The 24880-nt window shown below is 40.9% G+C and overlaps 1 protein-coding gene across 2 annotated transcripts in view; it reads left to right on the top strand.

Moving 5' to 3' along the window:
• The first annotated feature begins 7414 nt into the window (after nt 1-7414).
• The window catches only part of C2CD2 (C2 calcium dependent domain containing 2), a 47271-nt gene continuing 29805 nt past the window's right edge, over nt 7415-24880 (top strand). For both annotated transcript variants that reach the window (XM_054004823.1, XM_054004813.1), the window contains exons 1-6: nt 7415-8128; nt 11069-11167; nt 18931-19050; nt 19900-20004; nt 23930-24055; nt 24383-24503. In XM_054004823.1, coding sequence (XP_053860798.1) covers nt 7862-8128; nt 11069-11167; nt 18931-19050; nt 19900-20004; nt 23930-24055; nt 24383-24503 — 838 coding nt within the window. In that variant the 5' untranslated portion in view covers nt 7415-7861. The remainder of the gene's footprint in view (nt 8129-11068; nt 11168-18930; nt 19051-19899; nt 20005-23929; nt 24056-24382; nt 24504-24880) is intronic.

Genomic DNA, 24880 nt, shown 5'->3' with positions numbered 1-24880 from the left:
CTTCTTCATAGTGCTGGCCATAGCTAACGCGAGACAGGGTTAACTGTGTTTCCCGTTAAGCGGTCATCATGGAAAGGAAGGGTTAATGCGGAGCAGCTGTATCTGAACCGGGAGGTCACTTCCAGTTCCTGGGAATCAAACAGGAAGTTTTGAGATAGAAGGGCTGGAAAACACAGGCCAAAGGGACTGTGGGATAGTGTTAGCAGATTCTCCGGACACGTGTCTGGCAACCCGGGCTTGAACTGTGTCCCTACTGCAAATTGCCTGTGCTTGGACTCACATCACGGCAAGTCTTGGGCTCAGGTCCTGAGGGTTTTCTGGCCCAATTCAGAAAGATTTGTGTGTGGATGGTAGGGGGCTTGGGCTTAACCCTGAGTCGGAGCCCAGGTTTACTATGCAGTTTAGACATAGACATGAGGGGTGATAATATCAGTGAAGATGCAGCAGCATGGGCTTTAGTACAGGTGAGCTACCAGAATACACAGGGTCCCTGGCAAGCTTGTATTCTGGTGGTTAGCACATTCTAAAGTCCACGCTGCTGTGTATTCACTGCTATTATTACTCATGCTACTTAGATTAAATCTATCCCAGGTAGGCCTACCAGGGCTTCAATCACATCTTCGCTTGCAGTGTAGACGTACCCTTTGTTGCTGAGTTTGTTGCTTTTATTTGTTTGTTACAGTTTGTTTAGCCTTTTTGGATATAGATTGCCAAATATCTTCCAATAAGGCTTCTTGTGAACTAGCTTGAACATGAATAACCCAGCATGCAGCATAGAGCCTTCATAGGCTTATGTTTTTCTCTCTTATGTGTCTTTCTGTCTCTCTCTCTCATGTTAGTAAAAGAAGACCTTATAGTATAGGGATGACGAACTGGTAAGAATTTTTTATTGTGTTTTTGTCCCTGCATAATCATTATGTAAAGTATTTGTAAATGAATTTACTGTGAAAGCTACACGTAAAATAAGATAAAACAACATCATTAGTTAAATAATTGTGGACATGATCCTGCTCCCTTTGAAGTCATGGGAGTTTTGCCATTAACTGCAGTGCTAGTAGGCTCAGGCCAGCTGGGGAATGGAATAGAATAAAATGCTAATCACACACCATCCAGGCCCCCATAATGCTCTATTTCAAAATATTTTTCAATAATAACGTTAGGAATTTGTGCTTCCTATGTAATGATTGCTTCCTATAGGAGTCCCATTGTATCAATAAATAGAGTCCAGGAGGGACCAAACTCGATGAAAAAAAAGATGATGATACACTTCCAAGCTCTGTCCATGTGAGTTTTCAAAATGAGGCATTGCTACAGTAGATTATGCAGCTATTCAAAACATGATCATGCAGCTCTCTGAGCTCCACTGGCCTCCTTGATCTGGGCTCAGTGGGGCTTGACTATGACCACAGGCTCTGCTACGTTCCACTGAGCTTCAATCCTTCTTGATTTGGGGGAAAAGATAAGTGGTGGTATCTCCCAACCACCACCTACTTGTCCCTCAGAGCATGTTGTGCTGATCTGTGATCCTCTTCTCTCCTTTCTGACATGAGAAATAAAACTATGGACAAAGCTTAAATTACCATCATTTGGACGTCTGATTAATGCCTCACTGAGATGAATGGGGTAGTTCACATCTCTCAGAGCTATTGTTTCAGGCTCTCTGCAGACTCATCTCTACATCACTTAGGCTATGTCTACACTAGCACTTCTGTAGGTATAACTTATGTCTCTCAGGGTGTGAAAAAAACACCGCTCTGAGCAACATATTACTCCAACAGAAGCACCAGTGTGCACAGCACTATGTTGACGGGAGACGCTCTCCTGCCAACATAGCTACTACTGCTCATTGGAGGTAGTTTAATTATGTCAACGAGAGAGCTCTCTCCCATTGGCATAGAGCGGCTGTAAGCTTGCTAGTGTAGACGTGGCCTTACATTCAGTTTATTTTTCTGAGATTTTCTTCACAACCAAATCAGCTAGAGATTTACTAAGAAAAAACAAGCGGAGAATTTGGAAAACAATATAGCAACTTGAGAGAGGTACCAATAAGTGGTACTGCCAAGTACTGGCTGAATCTGAGCCTTGAAGTCCAGGCCCAAATTACACAATATTATGGACACTTAATTACTTTAACCACATCCCCATTGCTGTACTCTGATGAGTGAGATCCTGCCTGTTCATGGAAGACTATTTCAAATTCACACAGACTCATTGCTTCAGAAAAAAAAAGACAAATGTTTAAATGTTTGCTGAGTCATAATTCTTCCTCCCCCACCCCCGATTGACAGGTAAAAATATAAAACAACAAACAGCTACTATTACTTGGAAATGACACTGGGGACCAGTGTTTTGTAAGAGATTAAAAAAAGGTGGTACTTAGTGTGCAGAACTGCTGTTCTGTTGATTGGGATCTGCCAGCTGCTGCTCTGGAATGACAGGAAGTACTTCAGAGAATCTGAGAATTCAGCATTTCATAACTGATGGATTTTCCAGCTCACAGAATAAATGGCTCCTTAATTTGCACTTTTTCTAGGGAGTGAAACTGGCAGTGGCAGCATTAGGCTTATGCCATCTACATGGCTCTGTAGGGCCTGATTCTTCCAGGAAACCTGTCCTTTACACACATAGACCACCACCAGCCCCTGGTGTCAGATGGAGCTATTCTCTGTCCATGTCCCTGTCTGACACGCAGCCAATAGATCATGGTAGACATTACATTTCCAAACTGCCCTCTCTTTTTGGAAAGGTGGCCAACTTCTGCCGTCTTGCAGTGGGGGGCACCAGTTGCTGCAAAGCCTCACAGACAGCACAAACATATGAGATTGCCATAGCCTCAGGAAGGTTTCAGGCAAGAGGTCGCTGTGTGGTAGGTCAGATCTGGGTGGCCCTTGTAGGTGTTACTTCTCATACCTGATCTCTAGAGCACAAATACATAGTTTGCACTTAATTCAGTCTGAGCAATGAAATTAAGCTAGTCGCTTTCATTTTTGCTTCTAGTTAGTTTCTAGGAAGCTCCCCTTGCAGCTGATTCCCTAGCACAATGGTGCAGTGTTTGAATTGCTACCACTGCAGGGGAATGTCTAAAGCCAAACAGAAAAAAAGCAAAACACAACATCCTTACATCTGAAATTAAAACATTTCTAATAACAATAGATTTTATAAAACTTTGAAAGTAATAATATATATTCAAATGTGTCAGCCGGTCATATTTCTGGGGGCGGTTATTACTGTATTATTATTTATATACAATATTCTGTTACATCTAACTCTTATCACCTCATTCATTATGAGATTTTAGCCTCATAACACTCCTGTGATATAGAGACATAATATGCCCATTGTATAGATGGGGAATTGAAGTATGGGGCAGGTTAAGTCACTTGCATACGGTCCTATAGAGAGTCTGTAGCTGAGCCAGGAATTGAACCCTCATGTCCTGTGTCCTACACCATCTTTCCCATCCCCAGACAGCAAATTAACTGTGCCAGATAAATGACAAGTCCTTGCCCTGACAAGTTTAAAGGTACAAGTGGATACTACGCTATATGTAAGTACATTACAATAGGGCCAAATCCTGCAGTCCTTTCTCAGGCAAATCTCCCATAGACTTAAGGACCCTGGCAACTTATGTTTGCTATTTTAAAATAATGTATTAAATAATGTATCCCTATTCCATGCACAGCCCTTCTGTCTCTATTTCTCACTTTTCATTTGCTTAGAAATGGGTGGTTGTGGCAGATAAGCATCTCAGAGACTCGGGTGTGGGAGGGTAAACAGCAGCCTGAGAGCATGCACATGAAACAGAGGCTGCAGAGCCTCTAATCCTGGGCTGCTGCCACCTGCAGGCTTTCTCAGAAACACTAGGAGCTGACTCTGGAGAAGACAGAGCAGGGGCATCAAATATATGGCCAGCACATAATTTATTTACATGGTCACCATGACCTATTCAGATTCTCCAGAATCTCAGCTTCCATTTTCTAGCTGCATTGGTAATAATCTAAAGCTGATTGGAATATAGATTTTGCAGTGGTTATCAACCTGTGGTCCGCACACCAGTAGGGGTCCACCAATATAGTCCAGGGGGTCCACGAATGTACCAGCAACCAGAGGTGACGTGTGGTGGGGGGCACATTTGGCCCTGCTCCCTGAAGTGCTGATGCAGCAAAGCAGAGCAGTGGTGTGTCTCCTTGGCTAGCTGCTGCCTGTGGAGTCAATGGCTGTGAGGCAACCCATTCTGATGGCAGGAGATCTCTCTTCTGCTGTGATGCTGCAATTTTTGGTTGTGGCCTTGCCCCCGATTTCTGCTGGGTGGCCCACTGGAGTGAGTCAAGGAGTGGCGGTGGCGCTCCCTCCTCGAGCCCCCCTAGATGGACATGCCCCACAGTTTGAAAACTTCCTGGCATTAATAAGCTGTCAATATTTTAATTTGCTGTGTTTTGTTGATCTGTTCAAATAATAATTTCTCTTCAGTAATATTCAGGATAACTATTAAAATAATGTGAAAGAAACAAATTATGAGCAACAAAATAATGATGGGGAGTTGGGGTTCTGCAAGTTTGTCAATTTAAGATTAGGGGTCCCTGGGTAAAAAAAGGTTGAGAACCACTGCTTTGGATGACACTTCAGTGCCAACATCAACTATTTAATCACTCATCATTTTAGTGGGTAGGTTGGGAAGAGGATGGGAGTGCAGCCCACGGGGTTGGAAACTTGGAATTTCTGCAGGGAAGAAGAGAATGCAGAGAACAGAGGAAATTCCCAAAGACAGGGGAGGGAGAAGAAATTGAGAAAGGAAGAAGGAGAAACAAAAAGCATAAACAACAGTAGGCTTAAACAGGAACATATTTAAAACAAAAAGGGTGCATACTGAAGATGAATGTGACAATAAGGTACTGAAAAATAACAATAAAACATTTAGTTACTGCATAAAGACAATATCCTTTCCTTGATATCTGTGCAAACTGCCAACTGACATCAATGTCTTATTGAGAGTATATAGTCCTGAATTTATACCCTGGGCCATGAGCCATAATTAAAAGTAGAATTCAGCCCTCTTCTTCCAATGAGTTTGACACCCCTGCCATAAAGGATAAGGAGACGTTCAGGATTTTGAGGTTGGAGGAAAGAATACTTGAGCCTTGATTCCTCCCTCTGTCATGGGATGGTGGAAGAAGAGAAAATGTATAGTAAACTCTTATACATTTCCCTCTTTCCTGCCTGCCAAAAAAACAAAACAAAAACCCAACATCTTGTGAAGTGGATGGGTGGGAAGGTTATTGTGGCCCACTCTCTCCAAAAATGCTGTTGTGCAATGTTACTCTTTCAAAGGTGTTATTATGGGGGCTGTCCTAAAATGTCATATGCTGTTATAAAGAAGTGGGGGATGATCCCTTTCAAAATGTTTACCAGTAGTATAGCAATCTCGGGAGATTTTCAAAGGCAAAAAGGGCAATGAAAGTCAATGGAAGTTGGGCACCTGCCTCCCATTTGTGTCCTGACCAATACCTTTATTTACATTTCCATCTGTTCCACATAGATTGAAGCAGTTATTCTCATCACACACCCTGCCTAAAGCACTTGTCTACACTAGAGCAATTCTAAAAACAGTTTGGTCCACTTAGCAGGCATGTAAAACCTCTGCAACAAGTTCTCCAAACTGCCGAATAGTGTTTGAATAAGCAGTGTTTGAGTCTGTAATGTTTAATGCCAGTAGATGGACAATGGTTCAAGTAGCCCTCCCACTACTATCCAATAGTGCACTGGTGGCCTTTGAAATCTCTCAGAATCCCTTGCTTCTGGAAGATGTGCTTGAAATTGTGGGATAGATGCCAAGAAGGCATTGCAACTAAAGCAATTTAGAACAGCACTAGTGAGAACATGGAGCAAAACTGTAATGTACAGAACACAAATCACCGTGTCTAATGTGGGTACACTCATTTACTTGAACTTCAATTGGTTCTGTTCCACCAGTTCAATTAGGAACAGTTAATTAACTAGGGTAGGCATGGTCAGAGAGTGAATGAGGGAGGAAGCAATGGCTTCTGCTAAAATGGTGTAATTGGTGTAAGGAAGAAGCAAACATCAGGATGCGTCACTAAATCCTATCAAGCTGTGCAGGAATTAGGACAGAAAAACAAACTGTAAAACTGAAGAATTACAAATCCAACATGAAAACAAATGTCACTTTGAGCCAATGGGGGAAATTAAACTCTTCCCCAAATACTCCAACTCAAAGTCAGAGTTCAGAATACCAAGACAGCTTTTTTAGAACACTGTGCCCTACATTCATACACACAGGATCTGTGCCCAAGAGGACCGAGTTCTGTTCCTGGGTCTGATATATGATCTTGGGCAAGTCACTTCACCTTTCTGTTTCTCCGCTTGTCCTCCCAACTAGACTTATGTATTTAATTTTCAAACTGTTCAGGCATAAACTTTATCTTATATTATGATTTGTATGTTTCCTAGCACAATGGGGCCCTGCATTTGGTTGTGATCTCTGTGTGCTACTGGAATACAAATAATACTAAGAATACCTTGTCCAAATTGTGATCCCACTGGCTCTGACCTCTACACACCCTTGGCCTGCATCATAACTCCTCTGTGCCCCTGCAGAGCTGGCTCTATGGCTTGCAAAAGACAAAGGAGTCTGTGAGCAGGCTCCATGCTTTCTGATCCTGCCATGGTGACCAATACTGGTCAACATTTCAATCTTTTTTTAATCATTTTTGCTGGGTTTTTAAAACCAGTTTATATAGAGCTGGTTGAAATGTTTCCAGTATTGGATATTTCAACCACAGTTTTTGTATGGGAAATGTTTTAAAAATTCTCATAAATTGCCACCATTTTTTGGCACAGACTGGCCCAGCCAGGGAGAGGGTGGGTCAATGATTCCACCCCAAGGAATAGGAGAGCTGGCCCAGACGGGCACAATGTCACTACAGCCGAGTGGCTTCTAGAATAGCGTCGAAGAGTTGGTTTTTTTCAGAGCTGCCGTGGGAACGTGGCGAGGGGAAGCTGTTCCAAGCCGAGCGGGCTGCATGAAGAAAGCAATGAATGCGGTGACCTCACCGTATTTCCGTGTCTGCTACACACACGTGCAAGGAGGGACCGATCTGCACGAACGACACCACTGCAGCCCATCGCTACACACTTCTGGGCCCCTTCGAAGCCCCCCCCCCGCACCCATTTCCTACCCTGTCACCCCAGTGTTTGCACAGGCTGGGCGCTGGCGGGGGCTGCTGCGCCTTTAAGGACTAAGGCGCCTGTGGCTGTGCTGTGAGGGGGCGCAGGCTGCGAAGGGCCGAGGAAGGAGCGGCGCTGGCCACCGGCTCCAGGTCGAAGCGGGGGCGGAGCAGCTCGGCGCGCGGGGCGGGCTCTGGTCCTGCCCAGCGCCCGCCCCGCGCGCTGGAGAGGCCGCAGCGCCATGCGAGAGCGGTGCCCGTCGGGCCCGGCGCTTGCAAGGCTCCCCGCCCCGCGCAGCCTGGGCTGGGCAGCGCGCAGAGGACGCAGCGGCGCAAGCTGCTGGCGAGGGGCCCCGGGACCCTAGCGGCCCCTGCGGGCATCGCCTTCACGGGCTGCGACTGGCGGTCATTTCCCTCTGCTCCCGGCTGCGGGGTGGCTCCGGCTCAAGGGCGGGTGTTCTGGCCTGCTCTGCCCTAGGGCGTCCTCGGGCCGGACTGTGCTCCAGCCGGCGTCTGTCATTGGATTGCAAAGGGCGAGCTCGGTGCTCTCAGCGATCGGGCTGAGGTAGCGCGGGAGAAGCAAATGCCTTGAACTTTTCTCCCCCGGCGAGGGGAGGGACCCTGGCACGCGAAGACCGTGCGGGCGGAGCGGGGCAGCCGGCTGGTTATGTGCAGTCATGGCTTGGCCGGCGTATTGGGTGGACGAGATCCAGTGGTTTACCCTGGTCACTCTGTTTGTGGCCGCCCTGGTCACTCTGGCCATCTACCTGGTGCAATATGCTCTGGTCGCTCTGCGGAACAGCAGGAGGAAACCGCCGTCGTCGGATGAACTTCTGCAGGGAAATGACACCCTATTGGCCTGGGTGCTGTCTCTGAACAGCTGGAGGACCCAGTGGCAGAAAGCTTGGATAACAGCCCTGAATGCAGAAGCCAAAGTGAGAGGGGTAAGTGGCCGTGTATACTGGGGAAAAAAACGAAAACAAAAATAGTGGAAGTCTTGCACTGAAAACGACGTTGCAGTCGTCTGTGTTACCATAATATGGGAATCTGCACTTATTGCAAGTATCTGTTCCTTGAGATCTCATGGTTTTGAATGTAGATCTGTTTCCCCAGTCCTATTTCATGGGGGTGTAACCCTGTTGACTCTTATGGAGTTTCAAATCGAAGTGAACCTGGTGAAAGGGGAGTGGAAAAATGGCTTTATGTCTCTTATTCCAAAAGCATCTTATATGTAGTATTTTAAATACTGTTGTGACTTTTATACCTGCACTTTTGTGTAGGTTAAAGTCCTGGAGAGTAATTTGAAAACCGAACCTCAGATTTTTAAGACTACAGCATAAGGACATTATCAAGTTATTTTTTCCCTTCCAAATAAATGAACACTCGCTGTTCATCATAATTGCCTTCTGGAAGCTTTAAACTAAAATCTTTCTTCCTACTTCTTACCAAATCAGTATGATTCCTTCCACTTTTTTGAACTGTCATTCCGTTAAAAAGGCGAATCTATTTTGGTAAATACATATGAATTTGGAAATGCAAGCGCCAAATTTTGCTTTCCATTACAGCTGTACAAATCAGGAGTACAGTATAAAGCATCAATGAACTGGATGTACACTCGTGTAACTGAAAGTAGAATCCGACCCAAAGACTTACACCTCACCTACAGAGCTCTCTTGTGGTTGTAGAATCTGCCAGGAGAGCTAAATAAGTGTTGTCTATCCCAATAACATGCTAGAACTTTACTAGACTCTAGTTTTATTCTTACGCTTGCTAACCGTGAATCAAGTCTTTTGGGGACTATGAAAAATGCTAACTGTATATATGTTTGTTAATAAAACATACATAATGTTTACCTGATTTTATTATGTTGAAGTCATTGTCACTATTTGACTTCTGCTTTGCCTTGCCCACTGTTTACCATGTTTGCCAAAACAAGAAGTAAATATGTGTATGGTTACACTTATTCAGAATATCTTTGCCAGTGAAATCTAGAAATTTTCTTATTCTAGCCACTATTTCCTTTAAAAAGATATATAGAAGGGAGATGGCTAGAAGTGCAGGAGAGAGGGTGTTACTGACCTCTTAACCAATCAAGATAGACTCTGCATAGCAATTGATAACATTGTCCTGTACCTCTGAGGTAAACAGTAGACACTTCCTGACTTGTCACATGACTCTAATGTCAATCATGAACCAGACTTTTCCCCTTATATAACTCTCAAAACTGGTCAATTCCAGCCCCTCTCATGTATGTTTTTGAACACATTTCAGATTTTTGATGTTTACTTCTGTTTAACTTATTTTTGTTTGTCTGGCAGATCTCAGTCTTGTAGAGGGGAATAGAATAGAGTAAAATAAGATAATGTTCAACCTTATGTCAGTCATGCAACTTATGTTTGAATTTTATATAAAACTTAAAAAAAAAAAAATTGTCTGAATTGGCATGCACAACATTTGACCTACCTTTCTACTCCCAGTATCTTTGTGTAAAGGACGTAAAACTTTATATATGTTATTTAAAAAAAAAAAAAAAAAAAAAAACCTTGGGATATGAAGGGGGGATGCAAGGGTACTTCAGGCCACAACAACCTAATTTCCTGGACTGAAATTGAAACTTTGCTGTGTCGCTGGAAATACCCAATTCTAACCATCTGGGAAATGTTGTTTCTGAGTGTAGATTTTTATGTTTACTCTTCACCACCATCTCCCCAAGCCAGTGATCTTTTGTTAGTAATCTGTTATTTCTAAGCAACCCATGTGTGTGCAGGCATCATTGTAAATGGGGAAGGTCAGTAGGAAATACTTTTGATTGTCCTCTTAAAATATCAGTGCAGTGTGAGAGAACTATGGGTGTTATGATAAAGGATGAAAGACAGAGTTCTGCAAAAATAAATATTTTAAGAATTGTTATGAATTGGATACAGGTTCCAGGAGACAGAAATTAACACCACACTGCAGGCAAACAGATACAGAAAGTAACATTGCTTCTCACACACACCCTCCCCAAAAGAGCCTCTGTAGCCTTTTATTTTGATGAATTCATTGCCTGACACTGCAATATGTTGTTACTCCCTCAGCTAGGCTCCCAAATGATCAGAACAATGTCAGCATCACAACGCTAATGAAATTCCTCCATGTGTACTCTTATACCAAAGCAAAACTTAACCTGGGAAGTCTGTTAATGCAGCAGCAGCAGCCGCCAATGAGCACTCACAGCATGAGTAAAATGTAATTACTGTTGTTTCTGAAAACGTGACTTCACAAAGCAGTGGATTTTAGGGATCTCTTTCTGCCCCTCTTTGTGTGTGTTATGTTTACATCATATTCTTCTTCCTAGGTTCTGGTCAGTGTTGTAGGCATGGGGTGTTTTTCTGTTCAGTATTAAAAACAAAATATTGTTGTGTTTTTAAAGATCTTTCAAACAATTGTTTGGTAGCTCTTCATTTTGGGATAGATCATGCAGCCAGCCATATAACATGCTGTAGAATAGTATTAGAGTTATTAGGCCGGATCCTGAAAACAGTTGTTACTATTTAAAAATAATATTTATATTATGGTAGCTGTGAGAAAACCTTACTCATGAGAGTAGCTTCATTGAATTCAACAGAATTACCTGCAATATGTTGAGTGCCCTCACCTCCCATTGCTGTCAAGATGAGTCATAATCAGGTCTTATGAGAGTGAAATTCAGCATAGGTTTTCCAGGATGTTCCTTGCATTATGTAGTGGAGAATAGTGGATAGGATTAAAAACCCCTGCAATTTTATATATGAAAACTGACACTTTCTATTATCTGATGGTTTCAAAAACTTTAATGACAGTGTGTCTCTATTATGTTGAAGTGAAAATAATTTATTTGATTAAAACGTGTACTTGTTTCTTAGGATTTGTTGTTGCTTACATTTGAAGAAGACACAACTCCTCAGCCACTGGAGCTAGCAGTTAGACGGGTTGTAAGTGTTGTAAAGTCAGCCCAAGAGAAGGTAAACTTTTAATGTTTTCTCTTAATAGATTAAAATTGTTACTCCTTTTTAAAATACTAAGCTTTGTCAAGCTTGGTAATGGACTTTCTGAGTTATGGACTGTTGTAAACCCTGTGCATGCTTATTTGAGCCGATTATAAGTTTCAGAGTGTGTTTCAGGGCTACTAGCAATTGATCACAAAATTGAGCTCATTCTTAGTTTTATGTATGCATCTGTTAAGGTCACATGGCCAAATGTTTTCCCATTATTTCCCCCTCCCGTTACTGTTAAAGTCTGCTTAGGGTGGGGAAGGAAAGGAACATTCTGGAGAATGTTTTGTTGATTAAAAGTTTTACTTAACTGCAACCAGATAAGAATAGGCCAAGTAGGTACAAAGTCTAAGGGTGAAATCTTGGCCCCGTTGAACTCAATGGGAATTTTGTCCTGGTCTTTAATGGGTCTGGAAAGTCACCCTAAAAGGTATTAAGTGAGAACTAGCATATGAATGCTTTCTTTTTTTTTTCTTGCTTTTTTTTTTTTTTTTTTTAAGAAGCACACAACATTAAAACAAGACTGAATGTGGCTATTTGAATATGTACATTCTTTCCGTGAGATACACAAGCACAACTCTACTGTCTTCAGTGGAAGTTGCATTGGGTGGCATAATTTGGACAAAATTGTAGAGGCTAATGACTAAGTTTTCAAACTTAAATGCCTACAGTTAGGCCCCTAACACAAAATGGCCTGATTCTCACAGGTGCTAAGCACCCACTCTCTTATTACTTCTCTCTTCCTGTTAGTCCTGTGAACTATGCACATAAGTCAGAGTAGTCTAACTTTAGGTTCCCCGATTTGAGGTTTGTTTTTGTTTGTTTGTTTTTTAATAACAAATTCTTCGTTGAATGGAAGGTAAGGGCCCAGATCATTTGATATGGCAGATCTGCATTCAGAGTAAGACCTGAGTGTTTCTACACCCCTAATCCTGAAGGTAGCTGATGGCTCAGCCAGTCCACAGAGTAAGTTAGGGGAGTCTTAACTCCCAGGATGTAAGGATGCCCATCTGCATCTCCCTTTTCTCCAGCAGTTGGGGCTAGGATGCTATTATGTTGGCTTCACATTATCTGAGGATTCCCCAACACAGGGGGAATCCTCCAGAGGCTGGATCTGCTAGTACTATGGCTATAGTACTTTGGGCCACCACTGGATCAGATTGATGTTTTTTCTAAGAGATGCTTTAGTGCAAGCAGGAATTAATTCAATCAGGGAAGCTCTGTGGCCTGTTTTATACAGGGGGTCAGACTAGATGATTATGGTAGATCCTTCTGGCCTTAATCTATGAATCTATATAAATATTTTTTGTGGAGCACACATAAGAGGGAGACTGGGGGATTTTGAGGAGGGGGAAGTAGAACCAGCCCAGACCAGAAAAGTCAATAGCCTGGTGATTAGGGCACTCCCCTGGGATATACCTGCTCTAGAACCTGGGTCTCCCATATCCCATTTAGGCATTGATCTGGGTCTCTTCCATTTATCTCCTTTCTCTTTCACCTCCTTCTCTTCCTTCCCCACACCCCCAAAATACCCCAAAACAAAACATCCTGGATCTAAAAACCTTTCTGATGGAAGCTTAGTTGAGATGATAAGTTTTGGTGTTGACAAATCTACATTTTCCACTGAGAAACATTTTGGCAAAAAAGTCAGATATAGACAGGACTGGGTTGAACACTGTGTTAATCATATATGCAGGTTTTTATGGAAATGGCTTCAACCTTATCTATGAATTTCTTTACTTTTCTTGGTTTAAGACACACACTGCATGAAATTCAAATATATTTTGCCTCTCTGCACAATAGTTGTAAATTAAAGAAGGAGCCCTTTGATAGATACTTCCACTCCTTTTTTAAATGCATGTTTTTTTTTTTTCCCTAGCAAACTCTGGTAGTTTTCCTGTAGAACATTAATTGCAAATCCAAAGATCATTGATAGTAAATTCATGGAGAAATAAGTAACTGTTTTGTATTGTTCTGTTCCTGGAACTGGTCTACATTAAATTAGAACGGGAAATTCTATAATACAGAATAAAAACCTTTTTTAAGGCCCTGTCCACACTGCAACTTTCAACTTGAGTTTGTAACTAGTTACTAGCATGGTGTGTTACCAGGCCCCACATGTTTATCAATGCAGTGGCAGCCAAGAGCATTTTGCCCTTGCCAGAGGCCATGGCTGGCACATGGCTATCTTCTTGCAACCAGTTTGGCACCCTTTTATTTATGATTGTATTACAAGAGCATCTAGAGGCCTCACTCAAGGATCAGGGCTCCATTATGCCATGTGCTTTACAAAACTGATGTAAAAATACACAGTCCCTTCCTCAGAGCTCACAACTAGGGTTATGACAAGACTCAACAGTGGATGCAACAGAGGAATTGGAATGAAAGGACAAAATGACAGTAAAGTAAATACATGTATGCATAATATTATGCATAAACACCATGGGGTTCTTTTATGTGTTGAGTGTATCTCTTCTGTGTGATTAGTCTCCTTCCTCTCAGCTCTCTCTGCAGGAGGACATGCCTGAGTGCATTAGTCCACATGATGGAGGTTCTACTCTGTGAACAAGTCTACCAGGGCACTGTATCTCCTACTGAGGTATTAGTGGATATCTGGCCAGAATGTTGTTTGTTTTTTGCAGTAGATCCAGAGACCCCCACTTAGGATCAGGGCCCCATTATGCCAGGCACTGTACAAACATATCCCAACACACTTTATCCCTTCCTTGAAGAGCTTAAAATCTAAGAAACTGATGCATTTCCCAGGAAGCACTGATGGTTAGGCAGGATGCCAGCTGTGGGCAAACAAACATGGTTGTAATGGCAGAAAAGTGGCTGTGTGGATGCAAAGTGAACCATGTGACTTGTTGCAAGTTAAGGTGACCAAGCCTCTAACCAGTTACAAAATCAATTAAAAATATAGTTTGGACAGGGCCTAACTGTATAGAATGAAGTGATTTGTTTTTAGAAGTACTTGCATTGCTTTAGTTGACTTGGTCAGCATTTCCATCACCTGTTTCCAGAAGGCTTATTACTTGGCAGTAAAAGTTTTGTGTTTTGCTTTTGGTTTTTTTCCTCATGTCTGGAACTTGGCACATAAGGATCTGGCCTAGGCAAGAGCAAGTTTTGAAATCCATTTAGTTGTTTTTAAGCTACAATGAAAAGTATCCCTCCTTTTCCTTCAAAACATTGACATTGCCTGCTTGACATATTCTTCATACTCTAAACATTCCCCCTGGGGTAAGGGAGAGAGGAAGTGGTTTAGAGAAAGGAAAGCTTCATTTAGTGGGCTAATCAGCCATGTGATTTTCAGCTGGGCTTTGCAGCCTGCTCTTGAGGGCCTTATTAAGCTACTCTGCCATTGCAACTGTGCTGGTTCCGTAGGTTGGCTGAGAGAGTTGAGCAATGCTGCCAAGAGCAGGTGGTATAGGGTAGCACTGTTGTAGTGGTTGGAACCTTTCAATCCCTTTTGGAGCTGGCCAGGAGAGAGAAGGAGCAGGTAAAGACCAGTCATGCAAAAGGCAATCCGTTAGTTTTAAAACACGCTTGAGATGTTTGATATCCATCCCATCATCTTACCCTGAACTCCTGAGGAGAGACTCTGGGTTACTGGCAGGAGAGAAACATGATCTGTGATTCATGCTGCTTATTGAAGGTCACTGACTAATAAGGTTAACCCAGGCATGGCCTTGGATGAAGTCTCTGATTTTTGTATTTCTGAGATCTGGCTGAGATGAAACTGTTGTGGAAGAAGAAGAGAGCCCCGTCTTTCTCTGGTCACTACTCCGAGTGCAGAGTTAAGATAGTTTGGGTGCCTAAGAATAAATTGGCATACCCTCCAACACTGGGGTTTATTGTAAATTTAACCTTAACTTCAATTTTCTGGCTTTCTAATTGTGTGGTTTTTCTTATAAGGATTTTTATTCCTAAATTACTGATATGCAGTCAACCTTCATTAAGCTATTTATCTGGGAATAAAATTGTGTTGTACAGTAGCACCTGTTTCTTTTCTTTCAAAGAAAAGGCCAGCCAATGCTAGTGATGCACTGAGAGTTTTAATAAATACGTATAGCTAGTCATCTTAACAAACCCTAAATATACTGCTACTGGGAAGCTAAGAATTTACCACTTAAAATCCATTTAATTATGGGATATGTCCCACCTGTTTAGAGGGGGTAGGAAGAATAGAATGTCAGAGGCGTGGGCAACATTTGGAACAATGCGTGAAGTGCGTGAGGTTTATATAGTACCTGTACATAACAATTTTATTGAAATAAAACAAATATACAAACTAAAATAAACCTAAACCTCTTTATTTTAATTATTTAACTGCATGTTGCCACTTCTTCAAGGAGAAAAGAGTAGCTTACATTTTATAGCTCTCTAGAGAGGTAGGAGGGAGCAAACTGAAACTGAGACACAAGTTCCCCTACTAATTCAGCTATACCTCTACCCAGATATAACACAAATTAGGATATAACGCGGTAAAGCAGCGCTCCGGGGGGGCAGGGCTGCGCACTCCGGGGGATCAAAGCAAGTTCGATATAACGCGGTTTCACCTATAACGCAGTAAGATTTTTTGGCTCCCAAGGACAGCGTTATAGCGGGGTAGAGGTGTATCTGGAGAACCGGAGGAAAAAGTTCATCTAAAAAGTTAAAATCAGACTGAGAGATAGAAATATAAAATTTCTGTAAATTGTGAAAGGGAAAACTTAAAATAATTTAGACACTCTTATTTATATAGACACATTCTCATTAAAATAGTGTCTAAACTTGTTGAATTAAAACTACAAATCTGCAAATATTTGTCTGATGGATCTTGAAATTAACAGATTTTTTTTATTTAATAGTTTGTGGCTCAGAACCACTGTTGTTGATTACAACTCGGGAGAAGGGAATAAGAAAAGAACCAGAGCTAGAAGATAAGAACACTGTTTAATGTATAAATTCACCATACAAATACTGGCTATTTTACCTTTAATTCCATTGAGACAAGGTAGAGAATGAAAAGATGGAGCACCCATTCCAGTGGGTGTAGGTCTAAGCAGGTGTGACTTTCACATTTTAGGATAAAGGAAACAGTTATATTACCTGTGTAAGTAAGTGTATACATGTTAGACCTCCTAGAAGAAGGAATGACCTTTTATAAAGAACTTTCTCAGTCTTTGAAAGAAGTGTTGTGGTGTTTCTGTTTGAAACAGAATGAAACTGAGGACTTCTGGGTCGAGTCTGAGAGATATAAGCAGATTGAGAATGAGTATTTGTCGTTTGTTTGGCTTGCTGTTTATTTTAAACTGTTTATTATTATGGAGTTGTACAAGTGACCCTATGGACTATATAACCAACTGTTGAAATAGATACAGTAACTCCTCGCTTAATGTTGTAGTTACGTTCCAGAAAAATGCGACTTTAAGCAAAACGATGTTAAGCGAATCCAATTTCCCCATAAGAATTAATGTAAATAGGGGGGGTTAGGTTCCAGGGAAATTTTTTTTCACCAGACAAAAAGCTATATATTATATAGATATACACACAGTATTTATTTTAAATAAACAATTTAATAGTGTTCACAGCGATGATGATTGTGAAGCTTGGTTGAGGTGGTGAAGTTAGAGGGTGGAAAAGGGTGGGATATTTCCCAGGGAATGCCTTGCTGCTAAATGATGAACTAGCACTCGGCTGAGCCCTCAAGGGTTAACACATTGTTAATGTAGCTTCTCATCAAGGCAGCACGAACACGAGGGAGGAGAGACAGCATAGCAGACAGAGACAGACACACCTTGTGTTTGGGAGAGAGAGAGAGATGCACACTGCCCCTTTAAGTAAGCTGACCCACTCTTAAGTGCATTGTCTTTTTAAGTGGATCAGGAAGTTGAGACAGCAGCTGCTGCCCCAAGCTCTCAATGTCTCTCGCCGTCTGTGTCCCCTCCCTGCTCTATATGGAGAAGGGGTAAGTGGGGTGCAGGAGCAGGGAGGAGGGGGACACCCTGACATTAGCCCCCTCCTCCCCCCCTGCACAGCAAGCAGGAATCTCTGGGAGCAGCTCCAAGGCAGAGGGCAGGAGCAGCACATGGCAGTAGGTGGAGGGACAGCTGAACTGCCGGCAATTGATAGCCTGCTGGGCGGCTACAGCACAGGGAACTTAGGGGAGCTGATAGAGGGAGCTGATAGGGGGGCTGCCGTTCCACCCTGGTTACAAGCTCCCACCAGCTAGCTGCAATGGGCTGCTCTTCCTGCAAGCAGTGGACAAAGTAGGCAGCGGCCAAACGACATTAGAGGGGAGCACTGCATAACTTTAAACGAGCATGTTCCCTAATTGATCAGCAATGTAACAATGAAACAACTTTAACCGGGACAACTTTAAGTGAGGAGTTACTGTAATACAAATAAGAATTGTAAATCAATTATCAAGAAAACAGACTTTTTTGGAGGGTGGGGGAAAGAGACGGAAATAATGAATGTCTTGTCCTCCTAAGAATATTTTTGAGGGTGTGGAAAGGGACTGTAGGGGGAGGGATAGCTCAGTGGTTTGAGCATTGGCCTGCTAAACCCAGGGTTGTGAGTTCAATCCTTGAGGGGGCCACTTAGGGATCTGGGGCAAAAATCAGTACTTGGTCCTGCTAGTGAAGGCAGGGGGCTGGACTCAATGACCTTTCAGGGTCTCTTCCAGTTCTCTGAGATAGGTATATCTCCATATATTTATATTTAGAGTTACAAATTCTACCCTTGTGCTTTAATAGCATACTTAAAATGTTCCTATGAAACAAATCCTGAATCAGAAATTGATGACTTCATGTGAGCTAGTGTACTTGCATTATAAGAGCATGACTGTGATGTCTATTCACTTAAGATTGCTGATGTGATTCTGCCTCCTTAGTGAATTATCGTCTATATCTGGGGCTCCTCTGTGTTGTGAAATGTGTCCTACAAGTTCTTTGAATGTAGAAAGTCAGTTCCTGAACCAAATTGGCTTGGGGGAAGAGGGAGGATGAGATTTTTGCATTTGTAGGTATATATTGAGGTATATAAATAAAGTTACTGTTCATAAAAGCAACTGGACTGGCTACCTTGGGTTAAGCAACATGTATTGCAGGCAGGCACTGTACAAGCTTTGTCTCTTGAATATTCACCCCAAACTCTGCCAATGCACTTTAGTACTAAATTTCAACACCTTTTCTGGTTCAACCAAAGATCTCTTGAGTAGAGGAGGCTAATTATGCCAAATTATATGATGGCTTTTTGTTATGTTCGCAAACAGGGAAACTAGGATGATGCAACAAAATTCATCTTTGTGATAGCTGTGAAAGCGACTTCATTATTTTATTCAGGCCATCTTGTGACCCAGAAATCTTAATGTCTTGTGAAACTTCCACAAGATGGCTAGTTTCACATCAAAATATGAAAAAAACTGGGATTTCATCATGTTTTGATGCAAAAATTTGATCTTTGACTAAAATTTTGTATTTTTTGAAAGTGTGTGTGGGGGGGAAGGGGGAAATGTTTGACAGTCAAGGAACTTACTTGGAGTATTTTATTGATTGTGTCAAAACCTCCAATTTTTGAGAAAGGTAGTGGTTGTAAATGCTTTACACTACAGTCAGAATTTGAACTTTGGTCTCCAGCAATGAAAGTCTGTGTCCTTGTCCCCTGCATTTCTGAACTTCATAATTTTTCTAACTGATCCAGGTAGAAAGTTTCTTGAATGAAAACCTTATTTATTTATTCCCTGCTAGGTGGTTTCTTGTAATGTAGTGGGAGACTCCATTCAATTTATTGTTCATGTGTCACATACTTCACCTACTACCACAGAATGTCAGTCATACAGTGTGAAACTGTCTCCACTTCACTTACAGGTAACGTTTTTTAATTATATCCCTTGCTAAATATTACATTCAGATCCAAAAAAACTAATTGGCCCAATTTTTTTACATACACTGTAGTCAAACTGAAATATTGTTTTAACTTTTGAACCTCATAGTTACAAAATGCTTAAATATTTAATGTTAGCGCTGTACACAAAAATTGGCTTTTTTTTTTTAAGGTACTTTTGTCCCAATTCATTGTATAATTAAAACTAAATATTTGTGAAGACAATGCAAATAAATAATATTGCATTTATAATTGTGGACCATGAAAATACATTTTTTCCCCATGAGTCTGATGTTCTCAACCAGGGTTCTGGGCCCCCTTGGGGGGGCCGCGAGCAGGTTTCAGGGCCAGCGTTAGACTTGCTGGGGCCCAGGGCAGAAAGCCAAAGCCCCACCATGTGGGGCTGCAGCCCAAGCCTGAGCAATGTAGTTTCGCGGAGGCATCTGTGTCATGGTGGCCCAGGCAATTGCCATGCTTGGTACCTCTTAATGCTGGCCCTGTCTTTTATATGTAGAAAACCAGTTGTTGTGGCACAAGTGGGCCATGGAGTTTTTATAGTAGGTTGGGCGGGGTGGGGGGGAGAGCTCAGAAATAAAAGGGTTGAGAACCCCTGCCCTAGGCTATACTCATAAGAAATTATTTCACTTTTTAGTGTATTCTATGTTCTTCTTAAGCCACTATCATTTGAGATTTATTAAATTAAATGCTGGTATCACCCTGACTTCAGTGATACCGCATTTGTTTACAGCAGTGATGAGCTTTGTCCAGTGCTTCTCTTAAAAGATATTTACAAGTCTGCAGATGACAAAAACTAACCTCTGTCATTTCAACAGCTGGAACTCTATCTGAAAGAGAAAGGTGAAGACATTGAGGTTGTGTGGTCCTTCCTTAATGCCCCTGAAACTAATATTAAAATCCAGCCAACAGCAGTGCAGGAGGTCAGTCAGTAAGTTTTTTATTTTTGTTTGTTTGTCTGTCTGTCTTAACCAGTCCTCTAAAACAAAACTAAAGGACACATTTTGAGTCCCCTCTTAAGCACAGTAGCACCCTACATGGATACTAAAGTGTTAAACCTAAGTTGAGATAGAGTTGACCAGTTTTCACAGAGAAATCTTTTGTTGGGTCATTGGTTTCATCCAAATCTAAAAGCATGAAAAATCTTGCTTCTTAAATAAAATTATTTCTCAGAGCATTTTTGGACATCTGTAATAAGTGTCCCAATCAAAATATTTTTTTAAGTCACTGTATGGATCGCTTGCATTAGTATTAGAAGAGGACAACCTTATTTCAGAGTCAACTTGACAAATGACTAGTTTGACGGGGGAGGGACTAAGAATCTTAAGGCTTTCCATAGTGCTAAGCACTTGATTTGTGCTTTCTTATTTGCATATGTTATCTTTCAAGTTACAAATTAATTTCTCATTATTTGGGATCTTCCTCTCCTCACTCCACTTTTTATTTATCAGATTAGAGAAATTGTACCTTAACAATGGGAAATGGTTCCCTTGTGCTTTTTTTTTTTTAAACTATACACTTACTTTTTTGTGTCTTGCACTGTAACTTGTGTGGTGTTTTTTCCCTTCTTAAAAAGTTGACTTCAGTGCATGTTAGAGCTTCTTCTGAGGAATTGTATTGACTGAATGATTACTGGGGGGGGGCGGGGCAGGGGGATATTTAATTTTATTATCATGGATATACAACTAAATGTATTAAAAAACGATGTATGACAAAACACTCTTCAGAACACTAAAAAAAACCAAAAACTCAGATTTATTTTGCATGTGTGGCAACCTAAATGACCTTAATCACTGGGAATAATATCTAATATCCATGTATTAAACAGTCACTAAGTACTTATTGACAGGTCATAATGTCTCTGAAACAGTGTGGCCCGTTGTATTTAAAAACTCTGCTTTTTGAAAAGTGCTTGACTGTGGATTTACAAGTGTAGTTATATTGCATTGGGTGTTGTACATGCTCTTAAAAAGAACCTGTAAAATCTAACTAACTAAAGGCTTCATTCTCTCCTTAATGTTAATGGGAACTGAATATGCATCTTATAGGTCTAGAGTCGAAAACCCCCAAAATATTGACATTTATGAATGAACTACAGTTTGGAAATTGTTTCGGCTCCTTCATTTAAACGACAATTTCCCTCTGTTCCTTTTTTTTTTTTTTTTTTTTTTTTAAGTAAATACTTTTACATGCAAAAATAATAATGATCATCACTTAAAGAACTTATCTTCACAGTGCTTCATACACACCAGTTAAACTGGATGAAATAAGAAGATTCTAGTTTACACTGACAAAAGCTTGATGACTCTGAATCACACTTGGCGCTCTGTACTTGGCTGACTTTTAGTATTGCAGATGATATATATGGCCTGCATAGAAACTGCACTACCCAGTCACAAAAATAATATTTTACAGTTAGGAACGACAGTTCTAACATATTCTAAAAATGACGTGTTAAGGGTTCTTGAATAACTTATTCAGATGCAGTTTTAATGTTTCCTGTGTTGGATTCCAGAAAGAGGGTTGAATGTAAACGTTTACAGTTGAAGATGGGGCACAGATAATGGACTTAAAGTTTTTTCAAACATTATATTCTACCTGAAGCCAACAAGGAAATGGAATATAATCTTTTTGAAAAAACTTTTATATGAACCTAATTCCCCCACAACCCCAAATGCCCATGATATTGGGTATCCGTCTTTCCAAGCCTTTACATTTGGAACTAAACTTGGGTGAGTGGAGGTTTTTTGTTTTAAGTGAACTGCTTCATACATGGACATGAAAGCATCAGAAAATGTCAATGAATATCAGGCTAATTATAACAATTAGCATAACTTAGTTCATAGCAAAATTAGAACTCGTTGGAATTTTTCAAATAGGGGGGGGTTTCAAGCAGGTGTAACAAAGGTTTGTTATCCATTCACTTATCAAGTTGATAAGGCGACACTGCCAAAGTGGACACTGGAAGTTTAATTGTATCAGTCTTTTGGGGTATTTTTTTAAAATATTGGAGCACAACAACATGCGACTTATACAAATAGGCTCCTTAAGTAGGTTACAAGAGAGAGAAGCAGCAGTACAACATGAGAAAAATAAGGTTGAAGGGTGGAAGGTGCTTTATATGAACAATATCTACACATCTTCAGAGTGTGACATCATAAAGCGGGTAGTGAAACAAGATGTATATACATTGCAGATTGGGATTGTTCAAACACACCTAATACTACCCCTCAACAAGTTAGTGGTCAAGAAGGGACTCTGACTTTAAATTTATTAGGCCTGTGGTGAAGATTTGGTTGTCACTTGCACCAGTGCAGGAATATTTCATTAACTTGTGCTAGTTCTAAAGCACCGTATAGGTTTGCAAAATGAAGTGGTCAGTCCTGGGATGTGTTGCGCATTCTTGGCTCTCATCAAAGTTGTTGAGAGTTGATGGAGCTCAGTCAGAATGTTGCAGGACACTCCTCATCTGCCAGGATTAGGTCTTTCATCTCCTTTATTGTGATCATCTTGAGTTGCGCTAGTGAGTTGTTGGGATATTTCTGCCAGGAATGCAGCTAAATAGCTTAGCTTCTGCAATAGGGCCTAGTTAATATCCATTTTTTGGTCTCTAACTTTTTGCCAGAGAATGTGAGTCCTCCAATTGTGTACAAAATGGCTGTGTGTTCCGACCTGACCACAGCACACATCAGGATACTCTTTCCATCTTACTGTAAGAATCAGGAGACATGAATGTTTCATATAAGACTCAGTAAATTGGCTCCATTCCTTTAAAAGTTATGGTCTGTATCAGTATAATCTTTCTAAATGAGATATCAGTTTGAGACACTCCTCTATATATTTTCATCTATCGGTATTCTCTGTCATGTAGGTCTATGCAGTGTCTCCATGTATAGCCTGATTTACATCTCTGTACATTAGAAATTGAACCTCTTCTAGATTCTTCCTGTGCTCTTGAATTTCCTATTTGTTGTCTATGTGCAATAATTTAATTAAATATCCCCTCAATTCCAAATATTGAAGAAAACTGAAGCATAGAATAGCATGCTGCCACTGATTGATTGTAGCTAAAAGTAAAGTGATCTCCTTTATCAGATCACTGGCAAGCAAACAATTACTGCATCGATGTGCTTTATAAGTAACCTCAAAGCTACCATGTATAAGCAAAATTTTGCAATGCATTTTGATGCCTGCAATATAAAGGACGGAGCATAAATGAGTGCTGCAATGAACCATCAATATCTAGAAAGCATTTCTTGGATGACAAGCGGATGGGAATGATAGCTTAAGTTTCCTGACTGGAGCTGCCTGATCAGACAGAACTATTTTAGGCATGACTGAGGTTTGGGCTAAAGAAGTACCAAAATGATCATTGTGTGCTGAATGGAAGTTGCCAAATTTCAGCTAATGGAAGTCAGCATAGTTCCATAGAAGTCAGTGGTACTAGTTTGATAATCTGACCTGCTGTCTGTATATACTGTATTGCTATCCTGGTTTTGCCCAGGTGGTAAAAGCTTTAACAGCATAACAAATATGTATGAAATCATGACTGAGGTTCTTTTTGAGGTGAGTAATGACTTTACCCTTTCCATTTCTCTTTCAGAACTGCTTGTGATTATAATGCATATATTGTGAATGTGGGTTTTTTATTTTTAATAGCTAAGATCAGTGACTATTTGTCTAACATTTCAGTATGTCTGGCTATTGGCACTAGACCTGCTCTCATTCTTACAACATTTGCTTTATGGTATAGTGATAGACTGCATAGTCAGCTGTCCAGTGAATTTCTGCATTAACGTTTATTCTCCTGATTAATTAGAAGCATGATTCTTTTTTCTCTCCTACTAGGGCCAGATGGCTGAGACATGTGCAATATTTGAGCCATTCAGAGATGTTTTCCAGAATCTAATTAGTTTAGTTTCACCATCTGTAATTTTGAGTACAAAACCTACAGATATAATAAAGGAGGTACAGGTAAGTCTTGTATACATTTAAATAATTTTTGCAACCTGTTTTCTGTTAATATTAATATGACTGGTCAGAGGACACTCATAATCCTGTGAATGAACTGCAAGTTTAACACTGTGCTATTTGATCAGAAATCATAGAGAAACACTTTAAACCACTTAACCTCTGGTACAGGAGGATTTGACTTTAAAATTCCTAGGTGACTACTTTGTTGCTAATGCTGCCCTGTAATTTTTAATATCAAATGACTTTTAGCATGTTCATCTGTGTGAGTATACAAGGTATTGAGTATTTTATATAGATGATCCCTTGTGTCTTGTTTCCTTTTCACAGAATGTACAAAACATAGGAACCCTCCCCCAGGGCACCAGCCCTCCGAAACCTCCAAGGATTCATGAACTAAAACTGCTAGTGAAGAACATTGTAGCCACACTGACTGATCACAGTGCTGCAGGTAAAACAAAATCTACTGCAGACAGATATTCTGCTTCAAAGCTGTAAGGAAGGTGACTCTTTAACCTGTAGTGGTCATACTTTCAGACACAACAAAATACAATGAATGGATCAGATAAATCCTCATTCTGATCTGGTGCCTCTGCGGCACTGGTGGGCCTTTTTCCTCTCTGTCCTCTCCACATCCAAGAACCTGTAGGTGGGGCAGAGTAACTGATTTATTTTAATTTGAATAATTAAAAGACTCATGCACAAAGCTAAATGTCCAGGCACATAATATTGTAACAAAATAAAACCCCAGAAGCACTAATTAATGATTCCAAAAAGGAATCCTGCCAAGCTCCTTTCCATCCTGCCATCGTTATTGGAAGAAGACCC

Source organism: Malaclemys terrapin, chromosome 1 (assembly GCF_027887155.1).
Source record: "Malaclemys terrapin pileata isolate rMalTer1 chromosome 1, rMalTer1.hap1, whole genome shotgun sequence".
NCBI lineage: Eukaryota > Metazoa > Chordata > Testudines > Emydidae > Malaclemys > Malaclemys terrapin.
This window is presented reverse-complemented; position numbering and strand designations above follow the sequence as displayed.